The sequence below is a fragment of the Cololabis saira genome, chromosome 10 (assembly GCF_033807715.1).
Source record: "Cololabis saira isolate AMF1-May2022 chromosome 10, fColSai1.1, whole genome shotgun sequence".
Classification (NCBI taxonomy): domain Eukaryota; kingdom Metazoa; phylum Chordata; class Actinopteri; order Beloniformes; family Belonidae; genus Cololabis; species Cololabis saira.
The window spans coordinates 36,062,594-36,088,197 of NC_084596.1; the positions used below are offsets into that span (position 1 = coordinate 36,062,594).

The 25,604-nt window shown below is 39.4% G+C and overlaps 1 protein-coding gene across 2 annotated transcripts in view; it reads right to left on the minus strand.

Annotated features, from left to right (window-relative positions):
* Positions 1–8,246: 8,246 nt before the first annotated feature.
* Positions 8,247–25,604, minus strand: part of slc6a9 (solute carrier family 6 member 9) — a 90,077-nt gene continuing 72,719 nt past the window's right edge. For both annotated transcript variants that reach the window (XM_061732799.1, XM_061732798.1), the window contains 9 exons: positions 25,444–25,576; positions 25,171–25,305; positions 24,033–24,136; positions 20,180–20,417; positions 19,268–19,402; positions 19,073–19,172; positions 17,009–17,109; positions 15,878–16,048; positions 8,247–13,864 (listed from right to left, as the gene is read on the minus strand). In XM_061732799.1, the coding sequence (XP_061588783.1) occupies positions 13,616–13,864; positions 15,878–16,048; positions 17,009–17,109; positions 19,073–19,172; positions 19,268–19,402; positions 20,180–20,417; positions 24,033–24,136; positions 25,171–25,305; positions 25,444–25,576 (1,366 nt within the window). In that variant the 3' untranslated portion in view covers positions 8,247–13,615. The remainder of the gene's footprint in view (positions 13,865–15,877; positions 16,049–17,008; positions 17,110–19,072; positions 19,173–19,267; positions 19,403–20,179; positions 20,418–24,032; positions 24,137–25,170; positions 25,306–25,443; positions 25,577–25,604) is intronic.

Below are 25,604 nucleotides of genomic sequence, written 5' to 3' on the forward strand. Positions count from 1 at the left end.
TCCCAAATAACATGAGAGTCAAAAAGCTTCCGAATAATGTTAGACTTTACTCAAACTTTTCCATTATATGTCACAACTAGCAACAGAGAAGAGACAGCTGACCCCTGTCATCCTTATAGTGGATGTATCTCCAATACCGCTAAAGAGAAATCATGGATTTCCAGAAAGAGTCATCTTTCAAAACAGACAGAATGAAGTGATGACAGTTCGAGGTAAAACTACTTAGCACGGCCAGAATCGGAATCAGAAGTCTTGTGTGTCTTCGGCAGTAAACTGGCATGCGGCTGTGTTCATTATGTAGTTTAATCCTGTGGTGTGATTGCACACATGATGGATGTCATGGCCCAGTGATGAAATGGGTTTCCTGAGGTAGTGGTGCTTGTAAAGAAGTCTAGACGTGCTCGCAGCCACAGCCACATTGCATTTTAACAAATCTCCTTGACAGTGCATAAAGGATGGAGCTGTACATTGTGAGGATGAGACTGAGGCAAACTTTCATCAACCCAACACTGTAAATTGTAGTGGGATCTAGAGTCCGTAGTGATTATGACTTTCATTGATCTAAGAATAATTCAAAGCTAATTTGCTTCATCGCGTATATTCTGGGTTCTGCGAATTTGCAAAATGTGGCTAAACAGAATCAGAGTGACATGTTTCTATTATGGAGAGGGGCTTAGCCATTTTTTACCTTTTCATATGATCTGTCCTCAGGCTTTTGCAGACAAAGACTCCTTCAAAAACTAGGCTTACTAGCACGGACTTCAATGAGTGGGGCTGTGAGGTTCCACTTACAGTGAATCTTGTTAAAATGAGATGGTTTGGGTATAATAAGACCTGAATATTTGCAACGGGGAGCTTATTTTCCCTTCTTTTCATACATACACAGGGCTTTAGTGCTACGGAAATGGTTATTTGCATCCATGTTTGAGATAAATGAGAATGCCTGGAAACAGAAAAAATACTCTAAACTAAACATAATTTCTTCTGAATTATAACTTTGATCATGAGCTGCAAGAAAGACTTTTTCATTTTAACTCGTGGTTACTACATTATTTATGTTTCCACCTATGTCAATTAATTATACACCATTAAAAGACAGCTATAAATACTCTTTCATACTGACTTGAAATTTGCAGCCATGCTGCCCTCCTCTGACTCTGCACTGCACTGTTTCACTCACTTCAGTGAGCATGGTTCATTTAATTTGAATTCCAATTGAAACCTTGACCACATTACCACTTCATCGCGGTGCAGCATTGTTTGCTTTGATGGCAGTGGTTTTCTGTCAAATATTCATTATGTCATTTTTAATTTAAAAAGGTGACTCGCGTGTTAAATTGCAGACTGTTCTTGACATTGTAATTTATTCTGGAGTATTGATATGACACTGTACCACACTCATCCGAGTACAGAGAGAGGACTAGGTATGGTAGACTTAGGTAATAGCCTCTCCCACCCCATCTAATGGGAAAGTAATAACATGACTCTCCACCTGCCTTCTGCAGTTCACCGCCTCGGGCTAAGTCAGCAATGCATCGCAAACAGGCCAGAGAAGAGCTGCTGCATTGCTCTCAGTGGGTGGAAAGGTACATTACTTTCCCATCCCCAGAATGCAGCCCACAGAGATCAGGGCGCTGATGCTGTCTTCTCCTCTGTCACCTTTGTATTCTTTTTTGTGAAAAACTAAGTGGTTTCACCTCTGCCAGTTTAAAAAAAGCCACAACAGTCTGTACCTCACTGAATATAGAAACTGTAATAGGCCTTTGTAAGCAGACACGTCCTTGTAAAACTAGCTTTAGATTTCAGTGAGGATGACTTTGGTAGTTCACATTGGTGAATAAAAAAATAAAAAAATAAAGGTCCCTGTTATACAACTCCAATTCGAACAAAGTTGGGATGTTGAGCAGCTAAATCCTGCAACAGATGGGACAACAATCCTCTCCTAAAACTCCAATAACTGGTCTCTTTACATCCCAGACAGTTGTTGAAAGACCAGGGGATGCTTCATGGTAAACGTGATAAAGAAAATACTGAGCTCTACCTTTTCACACTGCAAGTCATTTATCCCTGATACTGTGTAACGACTCTAAACACCACTAACTTCCTTTGTCAGTTGTGGATGAAGTTATGTCAACTTTTTATTCCAACTTTTTCATTTGTTTTTCCTTTTAATACACAAAAAAGCAGAAGGGATGTTGTGAAAAGGCAAAGTAGGGTTGTTGCGTTGAGAGCAACACATCCAAAAAACAATTGCCTGGAGGTCGTATTTAAATAAGACTACAGGGTTGTTTTCTAGCTACTTGGTGCCTAAATAATATGTTTTGTCACGTAAAGTATTATATAATTAAGTTACTGAGCTATAGTCATCAGAATTACACAGAAAGAATGTGTAATGAAACTATAGTTTTTTATTTTCTAATTCAGAGAGCCTCATCCACAGTTGCAATTCAGGTTGCGATTCAGGTGAAAAAAGGTAATAATAAGATAAGACAGAAACAGTTATAGTCAGCAAAAATGTCAGCAAAAATGAGTGAAAATTATCAAAATTAAATTAAATTAAAAATAAAAATAAAAAAAGTGAAGTTTCCAATAATAAAGACTCCTGGGGAGGTCGTGCCTGGGACAGAGAATTATGTGAAAAAGCTGAAGCAAGGACTGGACAAAGTTAAACAAACTGGTGTTGTGAGGCAGATATAGTTTATACACATGCTACAATTATCAGTTGTAGTGGTATCGTTTAATACAGCATATGTATGCAAACTATAGTTATAGGTTTTAGACAAGAGACAAAATGCTTATAGGCTACTACAGGACTGCACCACTTAGGGAGTTTAATAGCCCGTAGTAAATTATTGACTGTGGCTGCCTGACTGGATCAACTTATACCATGGCAGATTGTTGTTGACCACCCCTCTTGACCCATTAACATACCCATCTGATTGATATACTAATAGATTCTAAATGAGTGGATTCATTTGTTGCCACAGAGCAGCACACATCAGACAATCTTGCACTAAAGTTCAGCTTTGTGGTGCATGAATTGGGCACTGAAGCCCAATTGTTGCTTGTATAACTGATAATGCAAGCAACATATTTAAGGCTGTAAAAATGAGGAGGTGGGGTGGAATCACATTCAATGGTTTGCACATATCCTTAACTTGATACTCAGGAATGCAATTCAGTTGCCCGCATTGCACAACATTATACGACGGGTGAAAACATCAGCGAATGTGTGCACAGAATCACAGTATGCCTCCACGAAGCTGCGTGAAGTGAAACAGCAGATGAGATAAACATGCTGCAGCCAAAACAAGATGTTCTAACGTGGTCAAATTCAACACTGGTTAACCCGCAGCTACCAGCGTTAACTCCGGAGTGGGAATAGGTGGAGTACGAGACTCTGAGGGAGGCCTGCGACATCCTGAAGCCCTTTGAGGAGGTCACTGTGGAGATGTGTTCAGAGAAGTAGCAACTACTTATTAGTATGAAGCCTATTATTTGCAAGAACTAGTAGAAGTGTTTGAATAAACCTGCCATGGACTTTCATGCACACAGTTTGATATCTTTTTATGATTTAAGCTCCAACAGCTATGGGTTTAAAAGTGACTGTAATGGCACTAGGGCTCAAATAAATGGCAGCTGCCCACACATACAGGGAACAACCTGCAATAACGAGGTGATAAGAGGACTTGTCAACTGTATGGCAGCAAAATTAGAAAGACTCTCTGGACAGATCAAAAAGGTACATAAAATGGCCCTTTTGGAGCCACAGTACGAAAAAAAAAACTCAGTTTTAAATGAACGTTATACAGAGGAGGTTGTATCAGGAGTAGTGCTTGCAGTGACACAAGCAGCAACATCAGCACTGGCTGCATAGTTGGTGTTGGGCTGATTTAGAGGAGAACAAGGGATTCAAAACCCCTGACACTATGGCAATGCTGGAAATACAAGGGTTTTTGCTCAGAGCAGCTTGTAACCGTACACGGGACCTTATAAACTAATGGAGGATTTGAGCACCAGTCTATAAAAACTTGTCCACTGTGATGAAGAGGAGGAACTGCATCGTGGCCACTTCTGTGTCCTTTGAATGTGTTTTTTCTTTATTAAAAACCGATGTAAATTATCGCCAACAGCAGCAGCCGCCTCAAGAATCCAAATCCAAAGTGCATTGGTGTTATTATTTGCAAGTGCTTTGCACCTTTGGCATTTTTGTTCAGTCTGATTTTTTATATAAGCAAACTATAACTATTTCAAATATTTCATACTATATTCTACACGTCACACTCTACATTTTTGTTGCATTCCTGGCTGTTTTAATATTCGTATTTTATTCTTATATATTTAACTTATGTAACTCTTTCAGATTTAGCATTTTCTTGGTTCTATTTGGTTGTTTTTTCTCATTTGAAACATTTTGATTTTGGTTAGATTTTAATTTATTTGCAAATTTGACATTCTTGTTCCATTTGTTGTTATTTATATTTGGCCGACAGAATTGTAAAAAACAAATGTCAGTTTCCTTTAATGTGCATGTGGACCCTTATGTTGGTAAATCCACAGAAACAGTGTTATTCATTAATTCATTAATCATTCATTTAATAATTCATACATTTATTCATTATTTATTTATTTATTTCCATAATTGCTTCCTGGGAACAATTCTAAAGTTTTGAGTTTGAATTGATATATAAAATAGGTCATCTTTTTAAGCTGCCACAGTAATCCATGATCTCATTTGTTTTGTTGCTTTTATAACCTCTTATAACAGAGCCGGATGGTAAGACTTAGTGCTCCTATAAATTACATTGCATTTATATTACATTACATTCAGCAGACGCTTTTATCTCAAGCGACTGCTAAATTACAACAGCGGAATACAATCAAGTCACAGTTATATAGTAGATCACAAAGCAAGTGCACTTCAATCAGCATCCAAATAAGTAAGATAATAAGTATAATCAGGGGCTTTGCTAGCAGTTGAGGACATCCGGGGCTTAACCCAGACCATTTTATGAGTTGAGAGATCGTCACCAACTTCTTTTTTTTGTACAAGGTCTCTGATTCTCTGACTCTGGTCTTGGTCTTGGACCAAAATACATGCTGGATCTGTTAGTTCCTATGAAGCTCCCAGACCCCTGATGTTCATCTGGATCTGGTTTGTTGTGGTTCCAGAACCAGAACCAAGCAAGGTGAGGCAGCGTTCAGTTATTCTGCTCCTCACCGGTGGAACAAACTTCCTGTAGACCTGAGGTCTGCTCCAACTGTCAGCTCCTTCAAATCAGGCCTAAAAACATTACTGTTTACTGAAGCGTACTATTAAATTAAATACTTACCTGCTGTACTCTACTGCCCTTATTTTTAACAACTTGTGCTTTTTATTATTTTACTTCTTTTCTTATAATCTTATTCTTAATTTTTTCAATCTTATTTGTTATTTACTGTCTAATTATGTCTTGCCGCTTTTAATGTCAATGTAAAGCACTTTGAATTACCTTGTGTTGAATTGTGCTATATAAATAAATTTGCCTTGCCTTGCCTTGATTGTATTTTGCCGTCAGAGTCACCAGGTGACTCTGATGAAGGCAGAAGTAATCGCTGAATCATGTCAGGTATTTAAAAAACCTAAATATTCTTGTCCGACAAAAGAATCAGCAAATTAAATTGTAAACCCATGGACAAAGTTAACTTTATCAAATCAACCTAACATACAGATAGACTACATGTTGGTCACATCATTCCAGACCATCTCTCCATCTCTCAATGCAATGAAAAATGTGTTATCAAATTTTTCTTTTTGTGTATTGTAATCAGTCTGACAAACAAATAGAAATGCACTCCACTTCTCCTCACCATTCTGCTGGAGCTTCCCTTCTCTCTCCGTCACCTGCTCCTTTCTCTTCCCCTTGTCTTTGCATCAGTGGCAACGTTCACGTTCTCCTTGCAACAGAATGCTAACATTAGTTTACACAAACTCTGTCTCTCCCTCACACAAAAACACATAAAAACACGAACCGTACCATATAGACTATTTATCTCCTCTTGCTGGACCATTTAAATAACCCACACTTAAAGAAACACAATCTAAAACATAAACGTGTGAAACGCCCATCAATTAAGATAAAAGGGTTATATATTTTTATTCTACTCTCGTGTTTTAAAAGCGTGTTTTAAATGTGTCTGCATACTGCGGTTGTGAGTCCATAAAAGCATTAACGTCAAAAAGTCAGAGACTGACAGTTAAACTTATGTTCCCTCCCCAATTACCCAAGTTTTACACGAGGTTAGAGGCAGGAGATTTTGTCTGAAGCTACAAAAATACTGGAAATTATCCAAACTTATCCATCTCATGATTCAGGTTGGGAAGGCAGTAAAAATAATGGAATATGAATAAATGATACTATATGACATAAAGAGCCAGAGTGATGTATAAAATCCTAACCAGAAGGCAAACAAGCATTATTTTTGTTTAATTTATAGGTACAGAATGACATCGGCCTCTAATTAAACCTGCATCTATCAAAATGCTTTTCAGTATGAAGGCATTAGAGAAGTATTTAAATCAAAATCTCTGCTCTCATTTACCCTCTCTTAAATTAAAACTATGTAACTGTTATGTGTTTCAATGCAAAATTCTAGTTTTGCTTTTCTTTCTGCTCCTCCATTTGTAGATTATTACCCTCTGCAAAATTATGAGATCAACAAAGATACAAATAACTACAAGTCACACATAATGCAAACAAGTGACAACATATGCAAGATACATTTCTGTTGGCTATACAACTTCTTCAAGACCTATTTCCATTTAGTGATTTCATAATGGGTTTTGTTTAAAAACATGGACTTGAAAAAAATATCACCACTTAGGTAATGCTGGAGGCTGTTGTGTTTACTATTGGTATGTTTGTTTCTTTAAGATAATTTTGGACTCATATTTTGACCTTGAAATGCAGGTTTATATGTCTACATGTATTGTTAAACCTCTTAAAGTTACATGCGCCAGATATATAAGAACAATATACCGTAATTAAAGAACACCCATCATTTCACATATTTATTGGCCAAATTAAACTGTACTTTTTAGATGTGATGACTTTGAGAGTGGTTAAAATAAAAAACTACGCTGCTGTAAGTGAATGAATTGAAAGTTTAGTTCTACCTACAACATGAACAGTATGATAGTTTGCAGTTTTTATTTCTCTGCAAAGAGGAACTTATTTTGAATTGTAGACATTGTTTTGTTTTTTTATCTCTGGAAAATTGACCAACGTGACGAGCATTGTGTCTTCTAGCATAAGTAATGACATAAGTGTTGTGATATTTTTGTTAACGATATTAACACTTACACCACGTCTTCTTTTGAAACAATTCCCCAAAGTGTAAGTTCGGGTGGACTTTAATTATGGTATTTTTGCAGCTTCCCGGTGCGTTATGATCTTTAATAAATGTCCCTACCATTTTCGACAATACACCGGTAGTTTCGTCTATGCGCGCTCCCGTGGAAGGTCTGGGATGCGTTTCTCAGCAGGCATGCAATTCTCGACATATCACCCCTTTGAGACCTACGTTTATTTGACCGAGAAAAGCTTAGATGACACCAATTCTAATATCATGATAATGAGGTTTGGTTTCACATTGACATTCAGTATTTGAAACATTGAAGCCCTACAAAATGGTCCAGCGACGCCTACGAGTAAAACAGAAAGACGTAAATGAGAAGGCAATATATAAGAGTATCAAAGTAATAAATACGATTTAACACGTACACGTACCAACATGACTGATAAAGAAGTGATGATGGCTAGCCATTGGCTGAGCCAACTGTCAATCAAAAAAATGATTCACATTAGAAAGAAATTATATAAATTCACTTGGCTTGGTACACATCTTTAAAAAGTGCGGCTGCAACAAAACCTATGAGTGAATTTGGTAAAAAAGACTGAGTTTTAGTCATAAGATATCACATTTTCATTTACAAGGCTATAATTGTGTCTTTTTCTGTTGCAAAAGTCAAAAAAATAAAGCCACGATTGTAAACGTGATAGCTCTACACAAGGTCTCCCAGTCAGACTGGTTTTCCATAAAAAAAAGAAGCAAAATGTGTTGAAATTCTGGTAGATAAAACAAAGAAAACATTTTATGGAATGGTACTATATTGTATGTAGTTGTAAATAAAATGGTGTGATTACTCTTGCACCTCTTTTGGGATCGATACATTTGCCATCATAATCAAACACAAGAAGTGATCTTTAAAATAGATTTTATTTACCATTTTGTAATTCAACAGTATACGATATACAGCTGACAGGACTAAGACATTTCAATGGATTTTGGCCCTAAAGGTTGATGAAGAAGAACAGACATGTTAGATAGACAGATATATTTGATAGAAGGTACCAGAAGAACCGTGTTCTCTTTCATCACTTGTGCTTTTTCTCTCCATACCGCCGATGTAACAACAGCAATCACAAAGCAATCTCTTTCAACCATTACACTGAAAGACATCATTTACTTTACTCATGTTATTGTTTCCAACTGAAGTGTGAATTTATACACACACACACAAATATATGTGTATATATATATACACATATATATATATATATATATATATATATATATATATATATATATATATATATATATATATATATATATATATATATATATACATATACACACACATATATATATATAGTATCTTTAAAGTGCTGCAACATGATATTATGCTAATATGAGCAGTAGTAAGAAAGTCAAGAGGTAATATCCTGTTGTTTACAGAGAACCACAGAAATAAGAGAAAATCAGTTTGTTTGTTTCCACAAAAGCCGATAAGTTGTGTTCTGTTTTTATGAAAAGAAATGGTCAAAAACGTTGCCTACTTCACCTAGTTTACGTTCTTCAACATCACCAACTTTCTACACAATGACAGGAAATAATAGTTAATATACATGAAAACCAGGGTCAATTATTTGTTCATCTTAGTTGTGTGTGTGTGTGTTTTTAAATTATTATTTCTTTATTTTTTCCTTGAGGAACAAAAATTAGGTTTGACAACCAAATACATGAAGGTCTGTCTTACCAGAAAAATAAATCAACTTGAAAGAGAAACTGGGTCTTTGTTTAACACATAAGCCATTACATTTGCCTAAAATGTCCTCATAAAATAACACTTTCTTATCGTGGTGTGCACAAGAATGAAAAATGTGAGCGCTGCAAGCTGATTCCATCCTGGTTTATTTTGGTGTTTTTGAGTCCGTTCAATGACAGAAACAGCCAAACTCCCCTCCTCGCAGAGATGCATCCTCCGTGGATGACAGATTTTGCAGGACTTGGGCTGCCCCCTGCTTGCACTGAGAACCACAGGGTAATAAATGTAAACAGTGATGCATTACTGTTGGCACGGCACTGTGTGAAACAGCTCGTTGATGTAATACTGTGAAGGAAAAAGAAAAAAAAGGAAAAAAAAAAGACAACTACCAAAAGCATTGTCATGTAGCTGCAGCTTTTGTCTAGCAACAGAGCTCACAGTAAAAACTAACCATTTGTAGTTCAAGTTTCATCCCAAAAGCTTTTTGTTTGGCAATACTTTTAATATCAGCTGGCTTTGTCTTAATTTTCTAGGAAGATAACCTCAACAACAAACAAAAACTAATGCCATTGAACGTGGATAAAACAATGATAAAGATCTAAAGATAATATTTTCTTTCTCTTCTTTTAGTACAAAAAGGTTTTTTTCTTTTTCATCTTTAAAAGATACGATCGTATATAATTAGGATTGGAGAGTGCTAGTTCTGGTAGATTAAGAGGTACATGGACATCTATACTGGAGCTAAGGCCTGCTCTACATGCAGGCTCTGGAGTGAGAGCTCGCCTACTACACACACAATACACAAAACACCTGACCATGTCTACATTACACTACCTGAAATGTGACAAAATCAAATTCAATCAATGCCCATCCCCGACTCACAGAAACATATACACCCCTCCTCCCCCCACACACACAGTTAAGAGCAAAGGGAAACACAAATACACAATCTGATTATACTGTTTGTTTTTTTTTGTTCTTATTTTTTTACATTACTGTACAATAGGAGGAAGAGAGGACTGGGGCCGGTACAGATGGCGAGGGGCTGGGATATACGGAGAAGTAGCACGGCGCCACGGTGGCTAATCTCCACTTAATATAACACAAACATCCAAGACAGGCAATCACAAATGAGACGCAGTCTGAGCTACATGCTGTCCCACAACGCGCCGAGCATAATAAGTTCCTGTTTGGCATGTTTCAGTGGGTAAAACCTCATTTGTAAAGTTGATGTTCCACACGGAGCAAAACAGTATATCTAGATTAGAGGATGGAGATAAGGGCCTGTGTTAAAGAGCACCTGTTTTTGCAGGGGATTTGATAACAATGCAAAAAATATATATTACAAAATATGTCACATGGTTGTAATGATTAGGAATGAAGTAAAGCCAGACTCTAGCTGACAACCCAGCAAAGTTCCTCATGCAGAGGAAGATATTTCTTTAATCTTCTCTGTTAAAAATCCAGTTACAAATGTGTGCTCGTGCCAGTATGCTCACAGTTCTTGTCCCTGCTTCATTTCATATGAGCTTCTGTGCTTCTGTGCTTAACTCTTGTGTGTTTTCAAGCTTCCTAAATATTTCACATTTTCAGCCTCCTCAGGCTTGTGCTTTTTTATATATTTACTTCTCAGACACGTCAACGCACCATGTTCTGCCTGAAGAGTCAGTATTACTCCATCTAGTGGATTTTTCAAGTTACTGCAGCCACCCAGATACAAATTCAGCCGAAGGCTGTACTTGAGAGTTTAAAACAATAATCATAATAATGATAAAAATGTCTTTCAAATATAGATGTGCATTACACAGTGCTTAAACAATAAATGGTTCACTATATTGGGATAAGTGCTTATTTGCTGTCTTGCCAAGACACTTGTCTGCTTTATAAATCTGGACAGCCTGTATCATGTCTTTTTTTTTTGTCAAAGTTACAACAATTTGAATTCAGAGTAAAGCAAATTCTGGGATGTGAAAGGGCCATTTCACATGTGTCCAAAAACAGTTGCATGAAACATGTTAAAAAGGCCGTTCTGTACTGATATGAAGTCTGAACTTTCTACACTATGTTATTAAACGCCTCTTCTCTGGATGCCAGAATTAGCAGCATCGGGAGAGCCTATCTAAATTACAGGGGAATGAAGAGAAAAGACCAGGATTCATGTTTGTGAAGAGTGAAGAAAAAGGTTCTGCATGATTTTGGAGGGCTTCACATCACATTTACGTTTAGTAGATTTAAGGGACAGGGAAAAGTTCTTGCACCGAGCTGCATGTGCTCATAATTAGCTGAGCCACTGCTACACTGCGGGGGTTAAAGAGCTGTGCACATACTCAGAGAACCTCAGAAAAAAGCAGTAACAATGGTCAGTGGATGTGCAGGATGACAGATTTTGCTTTACTCTGACTTCACCTGCAGCTGCAAGATCTTCTCACTTAACCCGCAACATGTCTACGTATGAATGTGCTTGATTTAATATACAATTCTACATATCAAAAGTCTACGTTAATACGTTCTCAGTGCTCAAAGAATGATAACAATCCTAAATATCAATTTAACAGCTAACAAACCGTGACAACCAGAAGGCATAGTCTGATGCAATCTCCAAAACAGATTCCTGCCTGCTAAGCTAAAAGAACGTCACCACCACCTGGAAGGAATAGGTGAAGGTATGCATGCAGCCGTCCATGCATTGGTTCTGTCTCAATCCCACCAACCTAAACCGACACCAACATTCAGAAACTCGACCCTGTCTGCTAAAGAGGTCGGTCTATCGTACCGCACCCTCTAACAAAACCAACAACGGATCCAATCACAGATGAGGAATGATCGGCATGGTTCATTTGGAGTCTATAGATTTCATTTTGTACAAAATAAACATATACTGTCTTAATTATTATTATTTACTAGCTTACTTTACAGAGAGGTAAAAAGGAGACACCTACTGAGAGAACAATACTGTGCAGCTACATTTAAAAACTACGTAAGTCATAGAGTTTTATCATGTTTTCATCTGGAAACAAGCAGCATCTCTCTCTCTGCTTTCCGTCTCTCCACCGGTCACAGCACAGCTTGGCTCAGAGATCCAAATCAAGTGTCTCTTAATACATTTAAGGTCCCACTAACAGTAGGAGACTGACAGCACCCCAGTTTCTGAGATATATGTTACCAGAAATATGAGCAAACGCTCCCCTAACTTTAATGTTTTTGGTAACATGCCAACCATGACACATGGATTCTCCTTCACAAACCACAAACCAGGATAGATTTCCCTCCAAAACAATGCCTGGAAGACTTAAGAAGAGATGGCACTTCTATGTGTGCAGAGTTGCATCCGCCTGTTTTTGTGTGGGAGTTTTTGTTTTGTTTTGTTTTTTTCTCCGACAGCAAATAAAAAGTCAGTTGGTATCAGTCCCTGTAACAAGTTTCCACAGGTAAGGAACCTCAAAGTCTACCTTTTGCATGGACCCTGAGAAATGGGCGCTGGGACGTGTTCTGTCAGAAACATAAAATGCTTTAGTGATGTGTGAGTTCACGCACTGATATTTCTTTGCCGAGTTCTCGAAGTCTAAGCAGCTTTAGTGAAGGAAAAGTTGCTATCGGAGGATACGTAATCGACTTCTTGGGTGTTAGTTAAATATTTGTGCTTTGTAAAACCTTATCTTAAATGTATTCAAAGAAGAAGCAGCATAAAAACAGGCTTAGTCTTAAGCTGAGATCAACTATGCTTGAGGTCACTGTGTGCTGTGTGAAATATACAGAGTGCATGAGTGGGGACTCGGTGTAGCCGCCTCCTTTTTCTGGCGATAGAACAGAGCCTATTTCCATTTTTCAGCATCATCAGACTGTAAATGGTCAACAAAGACACAGCGTGTCCTCCTCTTTTACAGTCACAGCACCACAAAGGAGTCTCCAGCTGTCCAGTCACTGCTGCAACAAAGTCCAACTTCTCAAACCGAGCGAGCTAGCTGAATACAGGAGAACAGTGTGTGTGTGCGTGTGTGTGTGCATGTGTGTGTGTGTGTGTGTGCGTGTGTGTGTGTCTGTGTGTGTGTGTGTGTCTCTATGCTGCTGCATGCACAAAACAAACACATGCAGCTTCACAATCTACTGTACCTCTGAACTGCTGATGAAGGTCACATTTACAAGGTTTACAAAACAAAGAAAAAAAAAAGGAAAGGAAAAATAAACTGCATTATTAAATTATGTGGAACAAATTAACTACTCATCCACACGCACAAACACGCAAATACACACACAGATCTTTTGGATGATGATCCAATTTCTTCTTCCTTTCGTTTTTTGTTTTCTTCTTTTACTAGATACAACACGCAGACAGATAGAAGTGGTTAGGATAGATATAATAAGCCCTTACAATATGTAAAGGTCTCCAGCGAATGGGATCTCCCCCACAGCACACTGTGGGAAAGTGGGGTGAGGATGGAGGAGAAAGGAGGAGAGGGGAGAATGAGGGTGAGGGGACGGTGGGCCACGGAGAGCGCGCCCAGCAGCACTGAGAGAGAGGGGCGGCGTCTATGCACTGGGGTTGGGGTTGTTGTGTGTGGTGGTGGAGCCGTTGCTTCCCTGGATGGTGAGGCTGATCTCATCCTTCCTCTCCTTCTCCTTCTCCTCCTCCTTCAGCTCTTCCTTCAGCTCCTCCTTCTCTTTTAGCGGACGGGCCTCCACAGTGTCTTCAGAGGCCATGGGGGCATAGCGGCCTGTCCGGTGCTCCTGCAGGGCGGGGCCCCACTTTGGATGTGCCTGGCAGGCGAACTTCAACCGCTGAGGGACAGGAGGAGGAGCAGAACACGTCACTCACAGGAGAAACAATTCAACAATTCAATCCAGATATTCAACTTCATTCAATAATACGCTTCTAATCCCTGGTGGGTAAATACAGAAGATGAGTGTTTTGGTTCAGATTTTCTGCATCACAGCTGATCATCCATCCATCCATCCATCCATCCATCCATCTATCCATCCATCCATCCATCCATCCATCCATCCATCCATCCATCCAACTCAGAAATGATCGTATTTTTTCTTATTCACTTTATAATCTAAGATTAGATTTATTTTCATTCTTAAAAGCAGCACATTTTACTTTTCCTAATGTATGTGCCAACATTTGTTTTTTCTTACTTGCCTATATCATATATAAGATATCATTATTTACATTCAGTGAGTTGAAATGAAGGTTTATGAACATAAGCGTCACAAACAAATAAGTTAAAGAAAAAAAAGATTTCTGCTACGGTTAAATGACCACTGAAAGAGAAATAAAAGTAAGACTCGGGGTATCAGAAGCGTGCTGCAACTAAACACAGCTGCTGGGATTTAAGCTGAAAGTTTAAAATGTATAATTATGTAAAATTATAAGGAGATGTACAACTCATGTATAACGATAAAGTTTAAAAGGAGCCATGTCCTTTTATGACACAAGGTCACACAATGATCTGTGATTTGCTTCTGCAGCAGTTTAGTGATTCTTTAGTGAATCACTAAACTGCACCGCCCGCATGTTTGCCTGGACCTGACTGTCCTCTGATGGGATGATGGGAAGGCAGGATTGATACATCTACTCTGATCAGGGTCTGTGATGTCACTGTAGCCCGTCAATCTGAGCCAATCCCTGACTGACGTTGTTTTACAACCGAGGTAACACATACTGTAATATATGGAGCTGACTCAGACATATTGAGTTATTTGAAATTCAGATATCCAAAGAGTGTCATTTCAAACATAGAAAAAGCAATTTTCATTATAACCCTCTTAAAAAAAACAACAACATTAAAATTAACGTGATTTCTCTCCAGGAAGGGTAGAATTGAAGTGAATTGAATTAAATTTAACTGAATCTACTGATTTGAGCAGAATTGAATTATGGCTTAAATATTTAAAACAGATTTAGTGAATATTGTTTTGACTCTACAGTTTTCAGTAAGGGGGTTCACATGGACCACAATGCTCCGTTCATAATCATATTATGGCAAAACTGTGATTAAGAACCTGTCATGTAAACAGCAACTTTGCTCTAACAAAGGTCAGAAGTGAAGTGAGAAATAATATCTTCCAGGGATGTGGAGTACGCTGATCGTAGCTGCATCATGACGACAGGTAAACACCTTAACTGAAGCACCAACGATCTTCAGTCCATGCAGGGACTCTCTTTCCACTCGGCATGAGTAACCTCCATAAAACAAGTTTCCCAGCAGCCTTTACTTCTTATCCTCATCCAGACTGCTGAGATCTTCACGGTGGCATGGAAAAGTTTCAGAATGGCTGTAAAAAGTCTATCTTCCGGTGTGTATTAGCAAGTAAAACATTGAACATGGGAAGCTGTACTTGAAGCTTTCACGTGATCTGAAGCGAAACACTCTTCAGATGACAGGAAGCATCTTCACACCAGTGTTGTTATTTAGTTTTCTGCAGGGGAGGCGAGTGTAGGGCCGTAGTGTAAGCGATGTCCCATTAATCAAACTATGATCTTCAACATGTAAACCCAGATTATGAAGTAGATATCCTTAAAGCCTCAATCAGGTTAATATCAATAATCAGATTATTGTTGTCCATGTTAGTCAGTATCACCCTGCATGATTGATCTAGTTTCAAACTTGATCCTAAAATATGTGGGAGTGTCTGCAAACCTAATTTTTAACTTGTTTATATAATAATTTTAATGCATTTCAGTGTTGCAAACAATGAAGTCTGTTACTTTTCCATCTAAAAGCTTTGTTTTTGAGTTTGCCACGAGGGCCCATCTGACTGAAACTAGACCTTAGAAGGGTGCCGTACCTCTCTAAAAGTGGCTCCTGGGGACCTGGAGATCTTGTAGAGGGCATAGATGGGTATGCAAATCACAGAAGACATAGCCATGGCGAAGCCGATAGCCAAGGACCAGCCAGGATACACGTAGTCATTGTAGGTGATGGGCTTGTACTGGATCACTGTGAAGATCAGGATGAACTAGGACACAGGAAAGAAAGTCATTTAAGTGTATACTTTATACTGAATACACAGGTCGATGCACTTTTTAGAAATAGAGATGAAAGAGCGAGGTACCTCATTTTATTCAAGTGTTGACAAAATTCATGTGCATTTAATCAGGTTATAAGGAAATATATCTTGGCAAAGCACAATTTTGATATATATATAACTTAATCATATGTATAATATTTAGATATACATAAGATTGATGTATAATTAAAAAAAAAAGATAAGTTACAGTGCATCTTTCCTATGCAAACAGACAAAGGCAAACACACATATCAGTATGTGGACCGTTAATGAGCATTAAATCCTGTTAAATCCCTGTTGACCAAATCCCACTGGACAATTATTGTTTTGAAAGTGTAAGATAAGTGAGATGAAAACGCCTCAGTGCACCAAACAGCGGGAGGGCGGCGCAATTGTCTGGAACGGGAAAGTAAAGAGAGAACAAAAGTGTCTAAATTCTGACCAGTAATCCACAACAATGAATTTCTTGCTTGATCCAGTAGCTTAGTGGACTAATTCCCCAGTTTGGGAAACACCATTGACGATAGCCGCATGTGTCCGTTTCCCACTCAGAAAGATTTGCTTTGCTTTGAGAGGTTTACACTGGAAAACAAAATCAGCAGCGGCCCAAACAGATTAGCGTTGATGGCAGCACAAATGTAGGTCAGGTCCCCGACTACCGGTCAACAACACAGAGAAGTTGAGGAGCCTTCCTCTCAGCATCCTTTACACTGTTGAGCCTCAGAGTGCTTCCAAATCTACTAAATAAAACCCCGAGAGGTGTTTTCTCAGACAAACGAGGCACGTGTGGAATTGTGGACGGATTTAACTACTGTGACTGGTCTCAGATAAGCAGGTGTGTGTGTGTGTGTGTGTGTGTGTGTGCGTGTGTGTGCGTGTGTGTGTGTGTGTGTGTGTGAGGTAACCTACAGAGATAATCAGAGGAGAGATGAATCTCCAGCAGACTTTGAAGAAGAGAGGAGGAGGGAAGCCCAGCATCATCTCAACATCTTTGAAGTAGTTCTTGTGACCTGTAAAAGAGAAAAAACTTTCATCCAAAGTTGTGGGTTCAAACTATAGAATGATGGGAGAAAATAAATGGTAGAACGATAAGAAAATACATTATGAAATCGACACAGAAAGAAGTGCACATGCCTTTGTTGCATGAAACCTAACTTGACATGGAGAAGTTTAAAATTAAGAAAACACCATCTCAATGGAGAACAACTCTATTCATTTAACACAGGGGTTGGCAACCCAAAATGTTGAAAGAGCCGTACTGGACCAAAAACACAAAAAACAAATATGTCTGGAGCCGCAAAAAATGAAAAGCCTTGTATTTATAAGCCTTAGAATGAAGGTGGCGAAAGGCGAAATGTCAAGAAAAAAGTCAAAATGTTGAGAAAAAAGTCAAAATTTCGAGAAAAAAATTTTGAATGTTGAGATCAATGTTGAAGTAAAATCTCGAGAAAAAAGTCGAAATGTCGTGAAAAAAGTCGAAATGTTGAGAAAAAAGTCAAAATTTCAAGAAAAAAGTCGAAATGTCGAGAAAAAAGTGAAAATGTAGAGAAAAAAGTAGAAATTTCGAGAAAAAAGTCGAAATGTTAAGATTAATGTGGAAGTACAATCTTGATAAAAAAGTTGAAATGTTGAGATTAAAAAAGGAAGAAAAAAAGGAAAAAGAGAAAAAAAGGAAAAAAAGAAGAAAAAAAGGAAAAGAAAAAGGTCAAACATTTTTGAAAAATCTCCAGGGAGCCACAAGGGCGGCGCTAAAGAGCTGCATGCGGCTCTAGAGCCACAGGTTGCCGACCGCTGATTTAACGGAAGAAACTTAGTTTTATGAACCACTATAAGCAGCAATAACTGTGTTTTCTGCAGGACATTTTTAATTTTGTCCCTCTCTTCTTTACATCAGTATCTCAGGCATATATGTATGCACATCTCTATCAGGTCACAGGCTAATCTTGGTTTGAGGACTTGCAGTTTGACAGGTTGTTACAACATCTTGACTCTTATTTTCCTGTCACTCTGTTGAACAAACTATTTTCGTTCTGTTGCGTCTGGGATCACTAGTATGTTGCATGACCCAGCTTGAGCCAAGCCTTTTCTTAAAAACACTCGAGTACTTTGATAAGTAGAGAAGTAGAAGTTACGGCTCAACGTTTCCACTTTGTTACCCTGTTCCAGAAGTCTCGTAGCGTGCTCAGGTGCAGCCGTTCACCGCTCGCTGTGACCTGCAGAGTTCCACATGTAGCCCTCGAGGTTGTTTTGTTTTTTTGTTACTTCTCTGAGTAATGCATGCTTCGACCTTGTGGTAAAGTTCCTGAGATTGGAAACTTTAGAATAACCTGCAGTAGTTTCCCTGCAGAACACTGAGCTCCAAATAGTTGAGAAATCTGTTCCCACATCGAGGCACAGCGGCATTTGCTTCTCTAAAATCCTCGTCTTCCCCTCGTTGGCATTGTGTCCAGACAAACGTGAATACTTTACAACAGCCGACTGCCAAAACCTCTGCTTAATGGAGGCACTTACTTTTGGTAATGATCAATTAATCACATTGCATTGATTAGCTACTCCTGGCTGTGACTTACCCTCTTGAATTTTCCTAATTGCATCAGAAAAAGCTTTCTTTGAGTGATTCCTGCTATAAGTTATCCTGCAAGCTTTCGAAAAAGGCTTTTCTTATATTCACGCACTGCGGCTGTATCTTGGATTTTTATTGAGTTATTAACAACTTTATTTGATTTTCTTGTTTGTTACCAATAGCATAGTTTTTCAATTCAAAGGGAAAAAAAAGTGTCAAAAAAGTATGGAAATGTTGTGTCCTTCTAAGGAAACTAAATCATCAGGCCAGAATTAAAACTCAAACATAACCCACGTTGTTAACATGTTGCTTTTTTTCCACAATAAAAGCTTTCTTATATCCTAACATGGTTTTTGAGAGTAACACAGATCAACAATAAAAAAATCATATTGTCTTTTCTGCCTCCTTACCATAAATATGCATGACGCAGATGCACATGATGCAGGAGATGATGACCAAGGAGAAACTAGCTGCGTAGTTGTCCATAAGCAGCAGCCAATAGATCCCTGCCTGCGCACCAAAAGAACAGATTCTTTGAAATGTCTCCGTCGTGAGAGAAAGTAGTTTTTAATTCCCTGTCGGGGCTTCATGTGTTTTGGGTTTACCCTGGTAGTCAGAGGCACGCCGAGCAGGAAACCAATGATGGCCACTGACAGGGTGACCACGGTCTTGTTCCTTATAATCCAGTCTGTGCCAATCTCATCCACGACGGCCGTCACCAAAGTCTCCAGCAGGCAGAACTACGAGGACAAGGGAAGTCAGCGAGACTGGATGACACAGCAGTCGAGCCACACAGACTGCGTTTACATGCACTCAATACCCCTTTTAAAACCCGAATATTGGGCAATAACCCGAATTTGAACGGTCATGTAAACACCAATGCTCATATTCCGGTTTTTAAAAACCCAAATATGACCCCTGGGTTACTCCTTTTAAAACCCGAATATTCGGTCATGTAAACGCCAAACGGAATATCCCCATCAAACGGAACATGAATTTGTTTTCTGCGCATGCTCTTTTCACAAGGAATCCTGGTCTTTTGAGTCCAGGAAGTTCTTATAAACACGGCGAAACGCAAGACCACGCCACACTTTTGGAGTGAGGAGGACACTAATCACTTCATAAATGTAATGAAGGATATGAACATTTTGACATTTGTAGACGGTAGAAAGTACCGGGATAGCGAGATTTACAAGAAGGTGAGCGAAAAGTTGCACAAAGCAGCATTTGTTTTGAATTTGGATACAGGAAGAAGAAGCGGAAATGACGCTGTTTGCGTCATCACGTTCTCCGTGCGTCGCTGGTTTGATCCAGATATCCCGAATGATTAATCACCATGTATACAGGGATAACCCTGTTTGCTCACGCACGTAAACGGAATATTCCTAATGTTTCAGTAACCGGAATATTAGCAATAACCCGAATTTTGACTGCATGTAAACGTAGTCACAGACGGCGAGGAGCGGTGCAATATGATGGAGTTATTCATAACAGATGCCGTAGTTGTGTGTCCTCACCTGCGTTCCCAGCCCCAGCAGGATGAGCATGAAGAAGAACAGCAGTGACCACAGCGGCGAGATGGGCAGCAGAGTGAGAGCTTCTGGATAGGCGACGAAGGCCAGGCCCGGGCCGTGGTCGGCCACCTCGGACACGGGGACATTTAGGTGGTGAGCCATGAAGCCCAGGATGGAGAAGATGACGAAGCCAGCGTAAACACTGGTCGCGCAGTTGGTTATGCTGATGATGATGCTGTCTCTGAATGGAAACAAAATGTGTGATATTTCCAGAGGTGTCAAAAGTATTCACATTCATTACTCAGGTAGAAGTATAGATACTAGAGTTTAAAAATACTCCTGTAGAAGTTGAAGTATCAACTCAAGTTTTTTACTCAAGTAAAAGTATAAAAGTACTGGTTTCAAAACTACTTAAAGTATAAAAGTAAAAGTAATGTAAGGGGGAAAAAAGCCATTAAGGACAAAAGCCATTGAAAATGAATGCATCTTAGTATAATGCAAATATATTAAAGAACCATATATGTGTACTATTGAGCATTAACATGTGTTTCAGAGAGCAGACGCGTACAAACCAATAAGGTGTCGGAATGGTATTATGTTTATACTTCTCATCCAACCACAACCAAATTCACTCTATCCGGATGGCGCAATTTAACTGGATAGTTTTTTTTTAAAGGCCGAAATGATATAGAGTAACGAGGCTGTTTGTAAAATGTAAGGAGTAAAAAGTACAGATAATTGTGTGAAAATGTAAGGAGTAAAAGTAAAAAGTCGTCCGAAAAATAATTACTCCAGTGAAGTATTTGTACTTCGTTACTTGACACCTCTGGATATTTCAACGGGAGCTTGAAAATGATAGATTTCTATTTTCAGTGTAAATCCATCCTCTTTTGCACAATTTGCCACGATAACAAAAAGGCTATGAAACCATTTTGTCATAAATAGTTGGCTGTATTCATTTCCTATTAGATGGTTTCTGATTTTCAGCTACGTCAACGACAGACAAACACAATGAGCGCAAACTAATAACACTCACTTATAATTCCGGGATTGAATATGGCCTTTCAAATTCATCATTCACACCTCCGGAGAAAAGAGTAAGCAAACCCCTGGCATTAACAGCTCGTCAAGACTTTTTTTTTTTTGCAACCATAACTTCAAGCAGGCATTATCATTAACTCTTTTCTGTTATCTGCACTGTTCTGGGGGATGTCTGACCTTTCCTCTTTCCAGGATCGTCTCTTTATAGGATGTCTGGTTTGCAAGTAGCAGCTTGGTGCTCTGCATGGACACCCTGCCTGTGACGTCTTCAAGTCTTTGATTAATATGTGGATGTTTTTCTTAACCTCATAGAGGGTTTCAGGCCTTTGGAGTCCTCTTGACTGAGCAACCACTTCTAGCAAGCACTCCCATGGTACCGAGTGCCAGCCTCTTACAGCAGCTACTCTTGATAATACGCCCCCAGAAGTGTTTTTCATTTGAGACAGGGTTGTCATCAGCGGGTGCTTCTAACGCTTCTTAAAATGCCAGAATGGCTTTCATTAAACAAAGTAGCTCTGAAGCACACCTCCACTCTTATTTGATTTATTGGACTACAGGTGCTTAATCTACTGACTCCAGTTATCTTCCATGAAAGTAAATCACTGTCTATCAGCTGTTCACTTACTTCTTACCACTAGCAGTGTGGATAATTAAGGATATAATTAATGTTGTGTTCAATAAAACCGAGAGAAATTATAATGGCTGTTGTCTTTATCGAGTTATGGATGTGGTGTTTGTCTCTTATTCTGACTTAGATGATTAGATCACATTTTAAGGTAAATTAACACAGAAAAGCAGTTGATTCTGAGGGGATCACATACCATACTTTGCCCTGTTAGCAATCATATAAGACGTTCTATCAAATGTTTATCCTTGGCATAAGGATTTTACCAAATTTACCAGGAGTGGTCGTGCTTTTGCACTGGCGTTTTGTAGCAGCTCCCGTTCATTTGAGACAGTCTTCACTCACTTTATTGTAACTAGTAGGTCTAACTGTAACTGAAAAAGTTACAAAGTCAACACTTGCCAGGCTGGAGTTCAGTTAAATTTCTGAATGGTCAAATTAGCTCCCTCGTCCTCACTACTGACTTGATTTTAGCTGGCAAACGTCTCTGCAGAAGCCTTTCCCATCTTTCTTCTCTCTGGTGCCCCTTTGGGATTGTAGGGTTACACAGCACTTTCTTTCCACTTACAGTACTCGTAGTTAGGGTCGCTGCAGTGGATGTCTTTAATAACTTCCTGTTCTAACCCCTAAGACATCTGCTCTGTCCTAAACTCTGCACTTCTGCATGTGCACCAATTGGTGGTGTTAGAGGAGAGCAGAAAACGTCTCCGCAGGGACAGGGCTGCAGAGCACAGGATGATTACGCTTTCCTTCAATCTGCACTTGCAGATGGCACTATCTCAAGCTCCCGGCAGAGGAGCAAATTATATCTTCAGGCTTCTTGTTTGACCTCTTCATCCTCCTGGTGCCCTCACTGCCAGCATTTGACGACAAACTCAAGAAGAGATCTCTTTTATATCCTAACTCCAATTCTTTGACATTTTCCGTGTCCTTTGCCAAACGCGCCTGCTTCTTAACGCAGAAAAAAAAAAGAAAACAGGCAAAAGGAACTCAGAATCGTATCTTGCCAAACCGCATGTCAGCTTTTCCCACATCTCTTTCTAGTTGTTTAGGCTTTGAGGTTAGCTCCCTACTGGCTCAGCTCGCCCCTCAGCTCTTCTCCATCAATCTTTTGCCCTGACTCATTATCCAACTGTGTGATGTTAAACATAATAATACATACTAAGCTTCTGAAAGACCTTTACCTGATTAGCCAGAACTGGGAGAATTAATGCAAATCATAAATACAGTTTCATTTTTACCATTTATAAAAGTGCACACTGATGGTTCTGGGTGCTAATGAACTTTTGAAGCAACAGTCAGATGTCAATAACGTATTGACATCGTCAATAAAGTAAAAAAATGCAGCCAGCAGTCAATTAGCTTTATGCATTTGAACTATGGGGGGGTATCTTGCCATAAAGTTTCAGTACACAAATAATTACTTCATGATTTTCGATTATTATTTTATACATTAGTTTAAATAATCCCCCCGTCACATCAAACTTCTCATTCTATGCTTTTGTGCCTATAAATGTCATTACTGCTGCATACATACTAGGATATACATACTATGGATAACAATACAGAAAGGGGTGTATAACCAGAAGAATTAGGGTTCATTTCTAAATGTTTCAAATGTTCTACGGGTTCTGCTACGTCTCAGCATCGCCGCTGTTGGTAACCATTGAACTTCTTCCAGACATTCCTGAACAAGACATCAGCGTTCATCCCTCAAACCAGAGAGGTACGGGTTCCCGCTTCCCCTCACGAAACATGTTTACCTGCCAGCTTCCCTTCTGCTAGTCAAAACTATCACCTGCAAGGAGATTGTGTACATGTAGGGATTCAGAGCATGGTCTTCTGCACATATGTGTATGTTCTGTGTGTGTGCATGAGCATGAATGCGAGCAGAGCCATGTGCATGTGAGGAGCTTGTGAGCAGCCACTCTGCGTTGTTCTTATTTTAGCAGAAACAGTCCATAAACTGTACTTTTTCAAAATGCAAATAGGCAATAGGAGGCTTGCAAACCCGAGAAGTTTGAGAAGGAAGAAGGACTGAGTCATCCTTTAATGCACTATTTTTAATCCTATAAAAAAGATTTTTAAAGATGTTACACCCCATGAAACCACACCACAGTTTCTATTGCAGAAGTACTGAAGGATTGATGAGTCCATCTTTCCTCTGTAACCTCAGTCTGGAGTACCAACCTGAAGCAGTTGTTGTGGAACTTGTTGTAGGAAGCCATAGTAATGAGCCCCCCCCAGGCACAACCCAGGGAGTAAAAGATCTGTGAGGCAGCATCTCCCCAAACCTACGAGAACAAACCCACAGACCAACAGAAGTAGTAAAAGGACGGAAAAAAGGCATCTTCATTTCCTGTTTAAGGCCCAGTCCCAATACACCCACTACCTCTACTTTTCAGCACTGCCCCTAAATTTTGCGCGTTCCCGTGAGGGTAGTGGTGACCCAATTCCTCTTTGCATCTAGGGGTAGTTGCCTAAACGAGGGGTAGTGTGTATGAATCTAGCCCTTCAGAGCGAGGGATTTCAGATGCTGACTTCGCGACCTAGGGCCAGAAGAATTTCCCAGAATGCTTTATGTCATCATTTTCAGACTGAATCAAAAAAAAAAACATGGCGGACATTTCTTATTATTTAGTGAATAAAATCAATATTTTGAGTTTGTTTCTGCATAAAAATGCGTTTTGATTACTTTTCTAGCGAGAAATATATATCTTACTTCCATAATATTCACTCAGTGAATGTACATAATCACTCGCTTGCCCGTTGTTGCGTTGTATCTTCAGATGTCGCCAGAATAAAGGCTGATTTATGGTTCCGCATTACACCAACGCAGAGCCTACGGCGTAGGTTTAGGCGGCGACACGCGCCGTACTACGTCGTAGGCTCTGCGTCGATTTAACGCGGAACCATAAATCGCCGGTGATCCTCTCATCCCCGAAAAACTTCGGAGCAAATTTCTTACCAGGCGTTATTTGGATAAACTGAGCCCAGGTTGGGGATCTTAACGGTTACTTTTACGCCTGAAAAAATATAAAAACTTAATAAAGTGGCATATTAACAGCGCTACAGCTGAAATTAAAACAGCTTCTAGCTCTGGGCTTCCTGATACGGTGTGACGTATGTGCAAACGTAACTACGCCATCGCTTACGTACCCGAACATAAACCACGCAGTGACGTAGCGAGTGGTGTCCCAATCCCTAGGGAAGATTACAAGGGCCCTACTCATTTTTAGGGCTAGTGGTAGTGAGTGAGGGCTAGTGGTAGAAAGTAGGGGGTGTATTGGGATTGGCCCTAAGAATTCCTTTTCTTGTTAGAACAAACCTTTGCATCAAGGACCTTCTGCCACTGGGGGGTCAGGTAGTACTTGATGCCATTTATGGCTCCGTCCAGGGTGATGCCACGGATGAAGAGGATGGTCAAGACCACATATGGGAATGTTGCTGTGAAGTACACCACCTAGACACACACAGAGCATCACACACGCTGGGGAAATCTGTGATGTGTAAGGGAGCTGAAACACTTTAACATACGTCAGAGATGAAGAACAACATTGAAAATATGCAAATGAATGTATGGCTATCGTTGCTAGCTGACCTTTCCAGAGGATTTAACCCCTCTGATGAGACAGAGGAAGACCACAACCCAGGATATGGCCAGGCAGCCCAGGATGGGAAGGCGAACCTCTCCGAAATTCCCAATGTCATCAGAGATGTTCAACACATAGTGCCTTCAGGGAAAAAAGTCAACGAGAGAGA